At 41.0% G+C, this 13,328-nt stretch overlaps 2 protein-coding genes across 3 annotated transcripts; one reads left to right on the top strand and one right to left on the bottom strand.

The window, feature by feature from the left end:
• Positions 1-753: 753 nt before the first annotated feature.
• Positions 754-2,800, bottom strand: LOC103979635 (ethylene-responsive transcription factor ERF110). Its single transcript, XM_009395804.3, has 2 exons — positions 2,253-2,800; positions 754-2,093 (listed from the first exon to the last, which is right to left on the bottom strand). Exons 1-2 carry the CDS (start codon positions 2,506-2,508, stop codon positions 1,396-1,398), a joined length of 954 nt encoding a protein of 317 aa, XP_009394079.3. The 5' UTR covers positions 2,509-2,800; the 3' UTR covers positions 754-1,395.
• Positions 2,801-6,451: 3,651 nt separating this feature from the next.
• LOC135607887 (probable serine/threonine-protein kinase At1g01540) lies at positions 6,452-12,494 on the top strand. Of its 2 annotated transcripts, XM_065100071.1 has the most exons (7): positions 6,518-7,764; positions 10,223-10,327; positions 10,438-10,560; positions 10,662-10,832; positions 10,929-11,058; positions 11,146-11,355; positions 12,087-12,494. In XM_065100071.1, exons 1-7 carry the CDS (start codon positions 7,190-7,192, stop codon positions 12,216-12,218), a joined length of 1,446 nt encoding a protein of 481 aa, XP_064956143.1. In that variant the 5' UTR covers positions 6,518-7,189; the 3' UTR covers positions 12,219-12,494. The 2 variants fall into 2 exon arrangements, with proteins under 2 accessions (XP_064956142.1, XP_064956143.1); XM_065100070.1 differs by having other exon boundaries at positions 6,452-7,764; positions 10,662-11,058.
• Positions 12,495-13,328: the final 834 nt, after the last annotated feature.

Here is a 13,328-nt window from a genome sequence, read left to right as displayed (position 1 = left end):
TATTGAATCTCAACAGTTTTGATGAGATCATACGGTCAATGGAACCCTTAATTGTGCCTTGTACAGTGGCTGGAAAGTGTCACCTGATGGAAACTGACATCCAGCTAAAGAATGGCGTCTGGCAGATACTGATGCTTTCTTTTTTTTAGATGTAGATACTAATTCTTGGTAGGGGAGTATTGTTTGATGAATGATTGTGATGAGAATGCATCCCACGAAAGGGACGTCTGTCCAGGAGACAATTGGTCTTTTATCCCATATCACATGCTCGGATGATCGTCACTTTGACGTCATGTTAGAAAACTCTAGGGGAAGTACAAACGGGATCTCATCCAGGTGGAAGCATCGATGTGGAGCAGTCGATTCGGTGATCAGTTGTCTTGTTGCGGGCATATTTTTCCCTGGCCACGTATCTAACTGGGTATGATCCGTATGGCTACACGTTGGCTCGTTGGTGTCTGCACGGCCTTCGAAGCCCTACGACCTCTCCATCTCTCCACTGCAGCGTTAGCCGCGCTGTTCTCCACGACCGAGGAAACTAGAGATCGTGTGTTGACCGAGTCCCTCCCACTGTGCACGACCACGTTGCAGCTTCCCTGGCCTTTTACCAAGTCGGTGGTCGTCGCAAAAAAAGTCCAACCAACCATCTTAAGCAACCTCAACAATAATATATATACATATATATATATATATATATATATATATATATATATATATATTAGACACCAAGGTGTCTCCATTTCCGTCACAAAACCCTACGATGATGCAAGAGGCAATAAGAAACTATATAATACACGCCCCACTGCACAACAAAATACACACGCACGCCAATACGTCATGTTCACCGTCCTTGTACCTGATCACAACTTGGCGTAGTCTCACATTTAGTGGATTTTGAGTTTGATTCGAGAGTTGTGTTTCGAGCATCGGAGTCTATATCATGAATCATGCCTGGCATCCAAAGGACTAGTGGAATGAGACTTGGTGTGTAATACGTCGCCCTCTTCGTGCCTTAATCGTTAGGTCACAGTGATAGGTAGGCATACCCAATACGAAGACATTGCTCTCTCCTCGATGAAGCTGCGGATACAAGGAAATACATATCAGCGGATAACGAAAGCTGATGCTATTTCTGTCGCTTTCATTTCTCAATCTATCGAAGGTCAATTAACACAGTAGAATTGAAGTCAGGGTTCCTATAATTCAATCTATCGAAGAAGAATCAATCTTCTTTTCATTTCAATTTCTAACGACGAAGACAGAAACAGAAATGGGAGCAAAATAAGAAACAAATATAACTAAATTTGTATAGATCGTGTGTGAATCCTAAAGAACAAAAGGAGGACTGAACTGAACAGAGGAAGGCAGGTTCTGTCGAGCTCCATGAGTGTTGTGTTAACCCGACGAAGATGGCGGATCGCGGCTGGATTCCGTCCATGGTGGATGTTGGAAGAAGTCGATCTGTTGCGGCATTTCTAGAGAATAGAACAGAGGAGGAAATGGTGGAGGAGGAGGAGGAGGAGGAACTGCAAACGGGGATGGATTAGATGAAGGCAATGAATGGGAGGAGGCCAAGGAAGCAGCAGAAGCCGCGGAATACATCATTGGATCCAAGAGAGAAGCGAGAGGCATCGTCTGGTACTCCCCTGCGCCTTGCAGCAGCCTCGCGTAGGCCAAGGAGTCACTCGCGGCGGCGGCGACGGCGACGGCTGTGGCTCCGTGACCGACGAACGGGAGGGACTCCAGCGGCACTGCGGGAGCGGCGGAGTCCGGCGCCCGGACGGACGGAGCGACCGGCGGCGCTTGCCGATGGCGGGCCTCGTCCGGGAAGTTGAGTTTGGCTCGGCTTCCTCGGAAGCGGAGGGCGGCCTCGTCGTAGGCCCGGGCGGCCGCCTCGGCGGTGTTGAAGGTGCCGAGCCAGACGCGGGCGGCCTTGTGGGGGTCTCTTATCTCCGCCGCCCATTTGCCCCACGGGCGTTGCCGCACTCCTCTGTATCTTCTTCTCGCTCCTGCTTGCTCTGTTCCTCCGGTGGTCGAACGGGTAGCCGTTTCTGTTGCGGCAGCAGCTGCTGCTGATGCAGTTTGTTCCGTTGCTACACAAAGCGAACAGAAATGGAAATTAGAGACGCAATATATACGTAGATTTGAGTTGAGTTGGGAGAAGCTGCCATGAAGCAGTGAAGAAGAAGAAGAAGAAGAAGAAGACGACGATAAAGAGCCTCCGGATACACTGAGAAAAGCGATCGAATCACCTGCCGGAGTCGATGATGACTCCCCGAACTCCCCGACAGTTCTGCGGAGCTTGGCCACATCCTCAAGCTTGAAGTCGTCGCTCCCCCTCTTTTGCCCGCCCCGATCGCCCCACGACGGTGGCGAGGACGTCGGAAACATGCACGAGGTTGACTCAGATATATCAGTCGCCGCATCGGTGCCACGGTCTCCCGCGAGCACGTGCGCTAGCGCTGACACCATCACCCCCATCTCGTACTCCTCGAACGACGATGTCATGCTCGTTGCCACCGCCGACGGCACTACCACCTCATCGCCGCCGCCATCTCCGCCGTCGGGATGGATGAACTTGCCGGCTGAGTCTCGTGTAAGGTTAGCCACCTCGAAGCGCACGTTCTCTCCGCCTCCTCATAGTGGGGTTGAACAATTCGTCGAATACTCGAACGGCGAGGGAACGGGACGCGTATATATATAGATGTGCGCCGCCATAGGAGCAGTTCCTCGTAAGCTTTGCATGGGTCTTTTTGTGAGCATCCCTCGTCTCCCACCATCCAGAGATCTCCGACAGAATCCCTGTCTACATACGCAGTTCATGCAAATGTACTCAGAGGTGTGACTCTGTTCATCACAACAGGTTGGTCAACCAAAACCGCAGCAGTCAACCATATTACACAGAGCGGCGCTCCCACGTACTCACTGAGTCGGTTCTCCATGAGATGGTCGTTGTTCGAAGCAGAAGAGGTAGATAAGGTCGAAGGACACCGGGAAGCAAAGTCGTGCCCGGATTCGTTGGTTTGGCCGCTTCACGGACCATCGAATCCGCGAGTCCGCGTTCATTGTTTCCGGTCCGCTCCATCGGCCATTGTCGACCCTAAACGGAGAAAGTGGCCGAGGATGATGACGACGATGACGAAGGGAACACCGACATGAGTCGTGTACAGCGTCGTCGTCTTCGCTGCGTTCGTCTCCTTCCTTTTCATTCCATGTTTCCGTTGCCGACCTCACGATTCGGGGGATTGGATTCTATGAGCTCTAAGTTTAGGTTGAACCCAACATTCGCAGACTGTGCGCTGCCGACTACCAAATCCACGTGTCATTCTCCTTCATCGTTATTATATTTTTTTTCATCTGCTTTTTATTTTTAATATTTTATTACAAACAAATTAGATTTATAGTGTTCCCTAACTCCGTATTGCTAGCTAAACAAGATTCCTCCTACACTAGCAGTTCTTTTCTTGAGTGACCTTTTGGAAGACAGAGAAAGGGCAATCAAGAATTGGGAGACACGAAGGTAGGGATCACTAAGGTTCTTTCCTACCATGTTCTTTTGGCCATAAACACGCCATGTGTCTTGATCTCGTGGTGGTTCACTGAACCGTGTCAACCTAATATTATTCCGTATGGGCCCCTCCACAATGAGCACCACTTTCCCTTTGTGCTCTGTGATCGCGAAAAGTGGGTACGGCTCACCGTTCAATGAATTCATTCACCTTGCATTACGTAGAGTGTCTTCGATGGACACGGATGCAATGCACTCGAATGGACACCGATTTATAGTGCTCCATGTCACGCACTATGTACATCAATCACGCACGTTTCTTAATGCATGAGCAACTACGTGCAGAGGAATGAACGTAGACTTGAGCTTATGTCCGCATGCAATAATTACTGTATTAACATTGTATTTTTGTTATGTCCACATTCGATCATTACTACTGAAAACATTGGGTAAGATTGCACATTAGAGTTTGCTTCACTGAAAAGCAACTCTTCGGTCCAACTCTTCAGGCCCCATAATTGAAGACCGACCCAACAAAAAGTTCTCATCGGAAGATAATAGGGTTTCATGTTCTCATCTTCCTAACTCGTTGGTGCTTTTGGTGCCACAGATTTGCCCATTGTCCCTCGTTGAAACTATGACCATAAGAAAGAGTTCAATGATGGCATGTGGCCCCCTCAATCTCTATCTCTTCATCTGTTGGACCTCGATATCTACGTAGTCGCATTGAGCTAGACATTGATATTAATATTTGAATAGAGCGTCAGAAATTACTGAAACCAATTTGTATTTCTAAATCATTATAATAGAAACACAATAAAAATTGATGCGGAAACAAAATAACGTACCTCCGGTCATTATTATAAAAAATTTATACATAAATTTCTTCTTGAATTTTGGCACTTCTCGGCTCAGAACTCTCGTTTAGATTGTGTAGAAAACTCTTTCCCTTCAAAGAGATGATTGAGCCGAATGACCAAAATCCTCATATATATATATATATATATATATATATATATATATATATATATATATATATATATATATATATATATATATATATATATATATATATATATATATATATATATATATATATGTTCTACCATCTAGAACATTTATTATCATCAATTCATAACGTTCAAGAATTAATTCAAATTTATAACGTTTGAACTATAATGAAAAACTTTAATGATATTAAATATTTAATTTAATAATAACGATTTCATGTATAAAAAATAAAAAATTGAAATCATTTAAAACATAATTAATGAAGAAATTCATGATAATGAATTATGAATCTTAATGAAAATAGTTATATTATTATTAAATTAGATATTTAATAATAACGGTTATAGAGAGATCAGAGGGAGATGTATATACTTACTATATCCAAAATGAATTATTTTTTACATATCTATCCTTTGAAAGTTTAGAAATGAACATATTTATCTTTAAAAAAGTTTGATAATACACATATCTCACTCTGAATATCTAACTATTACATATATTTTATTTATAATACTAAAATTTTGTGTACCTATAAGTTTTATAAAGTATTGAATTTTTAAATATTTAAAACATAATATCTCTTATATGTATTATAAGGATCACACGAGTTATACTCTATCTAAAACATAATAAGTCATACTACTATTAACGTAGTTTATCCTCTATAAAGTTATTATGTCAACTATTCCATTAAGCCTAGTGGTCACATAAAATATCTCATGTATTTTCATTGATTATTTGATTATTCTTTTTCTACACTTAAATTTAAATGAATAAATGTAAAATTACAAATTTAAAAATAAAAAAAAATAGAAACACTTGGAAAGGATAATTAATGGTAAGTTGGAGTTTCAACGTCACTGTTTTGATGTTTTTGGAAGAGTATTAATAATCCATATGGAGAATTATTATTATGATGTATACGTTAAGTCCTTTTAATTTTATTATATCTCTTACATTTAAATTTAGATCGGTAAATACAAAAATAAAAGGGATATATATATATATATATATATATATATATATATATATATATATATATATAACGCTTTAAATTCGAGCGACCAATATTTATCTTACTTATTTGGTCGCCTACCCGCTCATCCACCGATCTTTGCCGTCGCCGAGGTCGGCTGCCCGAGTGGGTCCCGCAATTCAGTCAAATGCGGTATGACCGTAGGTGCGGCGCCCATGGTAACTGTAGGAGAAGCAATAAAAACGATGCGATCCAAAACGCAGGCGCCCGCGAACGCAGGCGAGAGGTGGCCACTGCCATCAAACAGCGTCTGCGCGTGCTTCCCACTGAAACAACGCCCCTCCTACCAATGGCGACGGACGCCTCTCTCTCCAGGAGGCGTCGTGTTCAACCTCAGGACATCAAGCAATATGAAGAGAGAAGACGACGGCCCACCGCGCAAAGGAGAGAGCGAAGACGAGATGGTACCACTTCACCAACCCAAACTCGTTCAAGTTAATATTGCCCGGTTGGTGTTTGTGATATTGCTGGCTCCCATTCAATAGCCTGCCATAGTAAATTGGTCTCTCAATCGTGGTGAATTGCGGTGTAAGCAAGGGTGGGTTGAATGGTAACATCGAGATTTGCGTTCCCCTGAAGTCAAAACCATCTTACTCATATACAAGCTGTGAATTCCAAATTAGAGATGTAGACCATTCAACATCAACAAGTTAGATAGAATTAAAAGGGACAAATCAAGAGCAAATAAAGATTCTACTTGATAAGATGCTTTAGAAATTTGATCGTAGGAAGGGATGGGTGTTCGATTATTCAATGATCACCATTGAATTGTCCTCTCGAGCATGACCCAATCCAAGGACCAAAAAAGTATTTTTCTAAAGAGATGTCTTTTGATGAGCTGTTTTCTTTCTTTAGAGTAGAATCAAATGCTCACTTCATTGTTCAATATGTTCATACTCATGGAGTTTGAATAGCATGTGATCTGCTGCTTCTTGTAATTTGGCTATCGCCTTGACACTGGAACACTGCAATCCATCATCTACATGTGTGATCACAGTGTGAAGTTTCAGAAGAGCTGATGCACCACAGTATGAGCAGTTTGAGTAGAATAAATAAGTCGACTGTGCTTTGATGAGTGGGTTGGAGGCTGCTGCTATTATTCCTCATTGGTCCCATCATGACAGCTGCAAAACCTTTGCCTCTCGCTTTCTCCTCCCCTTGAATTGGCTGCAATGCCCTTCTCTGTCGCCTCTCTCTCTTCCCTCGTTGTTGCTGTCTTTGAAGATTCTGCTGGATCTCACAGCCTACCTTCTTCTTCCTCCGTTAATGGCTTAGTGTAGCTCTGCTACTTTGCCTTCTTGATTTATCTGTGCTGGTCTCTTTCCTTGCCACTGTCAATTTTGCAGACTATCAAGCACCGAGGGACTTGGAATCTTTCTTCGCCCTCTAGATTTCCACCTCCTCTGCTCCTCTTCTAAGCATCACAGCAACCAAATTCTTCCAAGATTTGATCTTTATCCAAAACTTGCTCTTCTCCACACCTTTTCCCATCGACTTTGTTCCCAAAATCTGATTTTTTTTTTTTTCCCCCACTAGTTATGATTCCACGCATGTTGCATCTCCATATCTGGATCGCAGTCTCTTGCAACAGCTGAGCTTCTCTTCCCACCAAGAAGACAAAGGAGGGGGCAACGATGTCTGGTTACGATCTCTCGAAGAAAACAGTCATCTTTGGGCTCCATTTGTGGGCTGTGGTCGGCATCTGCATTGGCGTCGCCTTCGTCCTCCTTCTCTTCCTGATCTCCCTCTGGATCGCCTACAAGCGCAGCAGTAGCTCCTCCCGGAAGCACACCATCCCTAAAGTCCCCAAAGAAATCCAAGAAGTACATGCTGGATCTGCGCCTTCCCATTCCTCCGAAGCCGAGCCCTCTCCTCTGCCCAGCAAGCAGCCAGATGAGGAGAAGCCGATCATGCTGCAGAGGATTCACGTCGAGACCGGGAAGGAGCACCGCATCACCTACCCAGAGCGCGGCAGCGGCGGGTCGTCGCATGGGAGCGGAGAGAGCCGGTCGGTGGACCAGGCGCCGGCCTCGGTCCCTGAGGTGTCCCACTTGGGCTGGGGCCACTGGTACACCTTGAGGGAGCTTGAGGTAGCGACCGGCATGTTCTCAGATGAGAATGTCATTGGAGAAGGTGGATATGGCATTGTCTATCATGGTGTCTTGGAAGATGGCACTCAGATTGCAGTCAAGAACTTGTTGAATAACAGGTACTTACTCAAGTCATTATAATTCTGTAGAATTTTAAGCACAAAATCTTTCATTAGACCTACTCATCAAGATCTTATTTCAAATTGATTTTGCATGTAGAACAGCAGAACCAATTTAACTACTGCCACTTGGTATGTCTGTTAATGCATAAAGATGATAGTTTGCATCTGCCTTAGCCTTAGCATGTGCATATATAGATGTGGGAAATGAGTTCGGGATGAAGACAGTCTTCTGTCGATTTTCCTTATATGAAATTATCCATGTGCAATATACCTCTTGGAGAGATTTCTGCAACAAAATATTCGTTAGAAGAGACGGCTAACACCAATGCAACAAAATTATCCATGTGCAATATATCTTAAGGTACAGTGTCAAACCCAATGCATGAGGCTCTCACCAAAGGGGGAGGGGGGGTTTTTTTGAGGAAGATAAATTTACGATGTCTTATCCTTACAAAGTAAAGACACTATTTTCACAAATTGAACTTTGATCAATTAAGTAACAAACGAGTAATCTTCCCATTGTAACAATGTTCTTCCTCAAGTCATCAAAATTTACATCCCTATAAATTTATATGGATAAATGTAAACTTATTGGGAGCGTCGTCTGACATAAATTATAGGGATAAATGTAAACTTACGTTCCTATGTCAGACCATTATTATCAGACAAATTTTGATGTACTAAGAAGATTGTAGCCGATGAAAGTAAAGGTTTGCTTGAGATGTAATGACCAAGTATTAGTTGAAAGAATGATGTTTCCTGTGCGATCTATGGAAAAACAATTACCATTATCCAGAAGCACTTGGCCCAGATCCGGCATAATCGCTGTGAATTGGGATTTAAATTGGAGGTCAAGTGATTGGTTGTACCAGAATCTGGATACCAACATTAATTTGTAGTTGTTGAGGATGAAGCAAGCATTTCTACCATGTTGGGTGAAAGTTTAACACCTGGCTCTGGTCAAAGTGATGATGGCATTTGTTGGCTGTATGTCTAGATCTTGGACAGTCTTGTTACTGATCTTTCCACCCTGCGTTGTCGCTAGAGTTCTGATTTTGAACATGGAAGCCTTCACATTGCTTTTTTTTTTTTTATGCTTATAAAGACTATTTAACTTTGAGGATGACTGTATCACAACAAATGATCAATTTCAGATCTTAGATCAAACAGTACACACAGTACACAAGCGATGAGATCTATATTAGTTACTACCTCGTCAGTGTCTACTAACTGATCTGAAAATGATTTAATTTTGTGCAGATAATCCTGCAGTTTAGAAGATCCTTTCTTTGATGTTTGAAGATTGTATTTCATATGCACTAGTGTTGCTTTAGATTGAGAAGCACAGATCTCATTAAGGTAGTTTCACCACCTTGGCTGGTTGCAAGAGAAACCGCTTGAGTTAAAACTCCCTTGGTCAATGACGAAAGAGTATTGCCAAGAAGCGATCTTGTTTTGCCAAGATAGGTATTCTGGATTATTTTTTAGAATGATTGACACTGTACCTTAAGATGGTGATGTAAGAAATTTAGGTGATCTTTTATCTACGTAGACTTCAAAATGACAAGCTTGAACGATTGATGCTATCTGCGACTTCCATGAAAGAAACATTACAATTCATTTTGACAAGAAATGGTCTGTAAAAGTGCTGGAAGGATGGATTTTCAGGTGTAATAATTGGAACTTTTGTGGGATTTGCAATGAAGCGATTATGATGTTTTTTCCTTGAATGGATTTAGACATTAGAAGTTATCTTTTGTTGAAATTTTAGCCACAAAATACTTGATATCACAGAAGGTTAACAATAGATACAAGTCCGTTATAACAAAGCCTGTTACAATCATCTCTATAGATGAGCTTATATAACTGATAGAGATGTGTATCACTAGCAACAATAAACCAATGTTGAATGCATGATGTTTAAGTATTGAAATAGTTCCAACTACTATCAAATCTCCATTTTCATTTGGCAAGAGAATATTTTACTGGACCTGATATTAGAATAATTAGCAGTTCTGTAGGTTACAATTGTAAGTGGACTAGGAATTCAATCAGTATCTATTGCTATTTATATTCATGCATCAATATTAGTGTATGCGTTCACCTCAGTACCCGTATCATGGGAAAACCATGTCAAATATACTTCAGATCAAGGCACTCAAATAGTTTTCATATTCTTCAAATTCATTTTATTTTCACTTTACAATAAAGTTACTTTAAAGAAATTTAGAAGTTCCAAGTGGCAGAATTGCAGTATGTTATAGTAGGGGATCTGTCATTTATATTCATAATTTTCATGAATCCCATTTGGAAAAGGTAACCCAATTTCTGTATCATCTTAATGAATGAGGAGATTTTATCTGCACAAAAAATTTAATCCAATTAGATATCCAAGAACAGATATAGTATTATCCAAGGCGGTGACTTAATTTGACCTATTCACTTGTCGTATCAGGGGCCAGGCTGAGAAGGAATTTAAGGTTGAAGTGGAAGCAATAGGACGTGTTCGCCACAAGAATCTAGTGAGATTGCTAGGATATTGTGCAGAAGGTGAACATAGGTATATTATCAGTTTCTATCCTTGTCCTTTTATGATGTAATTCCAGCACATTTGTGTTGGAAATCAACTGAAACAAAGATAATTTCTAATCTTTTGTCTGTGCAATTTAGGATGCTTGTTTATGAATACATAGATAATGGGAATTTAGAGCAATGGCTTCATGGGGATGTTGGTCCTTCTAGTCCTCTTACTTGGGAAATTCGAATGAACATTATAATTGGTACAGCAAAAGGGTACGTTTCTAACTTCTGTGCTGCTTATTGTGCTTTAACCTTGACATATATAATGTTTGATTAATTTCTTTCTTTATGAGACCATAAATGTTCAAGTGCAGGTTACTGTACTTGCATGAAGGGCTAGAGCCAAAGGTTGTTCACCGAGATATTAAATCAAGTAACATACTGCTTGATAAGCAGTGGATTCCCAAGGTTTCAGATTTTGGACTGGCCAAGCTACTAGGCTCAGGGAGGACCTACGTCACCACGCGTGTGATGGGAACTTTTGGGTTCGTGAATACTGTCTTTTGCAACTTTGTAATACATGGAAGAAGTATATTGTTGCAAGGACTGATAAATAACATTAGCTTCTTTCTTGCTTGTAGTTATGTGGCTCCTGAGTATGCTAGCACTGGTATGTTAAATGAGTCAAGTGACATATATAGCTTTGGCATTCTTATCATGGAAATAATATCTGGTCGGAGTCCAGTCGACTACAGCAGACCACCAGGCGAGGTTAGTCTTAAATCTTGCATGCTAAAGTTTGAGATGTTAGTCTGAGAGCTACTTAATTGTAATCATCGAGTCGTATCTGTTTTTCAGGTTAATCTGGTAGATTGGCTTAAGACAATGGTAAGTAATCGAAATTCTGAAGGTGTCTTGGATCCAAAAATTCCCGAGAAACCATCATCAAGGGCATTAAAAAGAACACTTTTAGTTGCATTACGATGTGTGGATCCTGATTCACGGAAGAGGCCAAAGATGGGACATATTATTCACATGCTTGAAGTCGATGATTTCCCGTACCGAGATGTAAGTCGATTCATCATCATGCAAGTTACTGTTACCGAAAACCTTGTTTTTTTTTTTCCCTGCTTTTTCTCCTTGCATTCTAAGTGTCCTATTACTTATTATATATTTTAGTATCATAGTACCTATGTTTTGATACTTCTTGTGCTACTCTTCAAGCTCGGATACACCTAACAACCCACCCACCCCACCACCCCCCCCCCCCCACGCGCCGAAAAAAGAAAAGAAAAACAACTGAAAAAAAGAAACTTGAAAAAAAAAAATTTCACTAGCTGTGTGGTTGCTCCAGTTTCCAATTTATCTTCTGGTTATCTTGGCGGTTAGATTAGGTTACCAGCTTAGATTAGCATCTCAAAAAAAGTATCTTAGATCTTTTAGTAATCATCATACCTGTTGGATTAGCAACGCTTTATTTTTTTCTTTTTCATTTGATGCAGTAAAGATTAGGTTGTGGCTCGAAAGTTAGAATTTCAAGAAATGCACTTTCTTTTGTTATTAGAACATGATTTCAATGGAAAAATACAATTGGTACTCTATTTACCTATTTTTCCAGTAGAAACTAAGTGCCATATTGTGCCATTATCTTCTCTTCAGACGCCTTTTCTATTTCAGTCTTGTAAAGAGTATCTTCTACATATGACCTCTATTTTGAGTTCCTTTTTGGCAGTAAACTCCTTTTCATCCTGAAATTTTCTGATATTTCATTCTATCTTCTGTTGTATATTTGATTTCAGGATCGTCGAGCAGGAAAGGATCCAAGGCAAACAAGCCATGAAAGTCCACGAGACAAAGAAAGACTACCGGAACAGCCTGTGACCACCGAATCAGGTGCTAATAGCGGGAATGAGAGTGGCACAAGATGTTAGACATTCTCGCTGGTGAAAAGATCTCTCTGATGATACAGAAATGCCTCCCAGTCTTTCTTGTATCAAGACCAAGCAACATCTCAGAAACCTAATTGTCAATACACACTTGTTCTTTGTGTCGATAAGTGGCTCAGATGAATGTTGAGCCTCCGTTTGTATATGTTGTTTCATGTTAGTTCTCGTGTACAAAGCTATGTGCCATCGACCATACGATGCTGTATCATTTCTTCATTTGTACTTGATGAAGCTCTTCCGAGTGGATTTTTGTTTGATTAATTGCCTTGTATAGTCTGCACCAATCACGCTGAATTGCTCTCTGATCAAACTTCATACTGTATCGTTGCAAAATACTACACACATACAGGGAACCAAGAGCATCTCAAATTTGAGATCACGGACGTAAAGACGATCGATTGAATCAAAGACGATCGATTCAATCAGTACTTTGTTGGTATCATAGAATTCGAACTTGAATTTTCTTAATCCTATCATCGAGATGGTTTCCTATTGAACCTGAATTATAACTTGATTTAATGAGATAAATCTTTTTTTTGCATAATTTGGTGCTTCAGATGGTAAAGGAGAATTAAAGTGGAGAAATGAAATCAATGTAGATGTTATAAGAGCACACAGGCAGAGCAATGACACAATTCCGGGGGTCATATAATAAAACTAGTTCGTTCATCTTCAAGTTTGTGTGGAAAGAGCCATTAGAGTCTCCGGAAAATAAGGATTCGGACTGAGCCACAAGAGAAGGACCAGTAAGGAATACATTTGGCTCCTCGGAGAGAGTAAGAGTTGTTGTGGTTTTTATTAGATTAGGATGCATCTAACGCTAAGAGATGTTTTCGGCACATGCTTCTGTTTGGTTAGGCGATGTCGAGCATGAGGAGATGCTTCAACTACGACGGCCTAAGAGAGACACATCAACCGCATCGTACACTTATATCTTGTTATGATGCATCGAGTATGAGAAGATGTTTTGACCGTGGAGGTCGTGTTGAGCTCATATCGAGCACACTTTTATTTGATTATAGGACATGTCGAGTGTGTGGGAGATGCTTGAACTACTAAAATCGCATTGGACGTAGAATATGATTTAGGATACAT

This window comes from Musa acuminata, chromosome BXJ2-3, assembly GCF_036884655.1.
Source record: "Musa acuminata AAA Group cultivar baxijiao chromosome BXJ2-3, Cavendish_Baxijiao_AAA, whole genome shotgun sequence".
NCBI lineage: Eukaryota > Viridiplantae > Streptophyta > Magnoliopsida > Zingiberales > Musaceae > Musa > Musa acuminata.
Note: the sequence above shows the minus strand (reverse complement) of the source record. Positions and strands in the feature narration are given on the sequence as shown.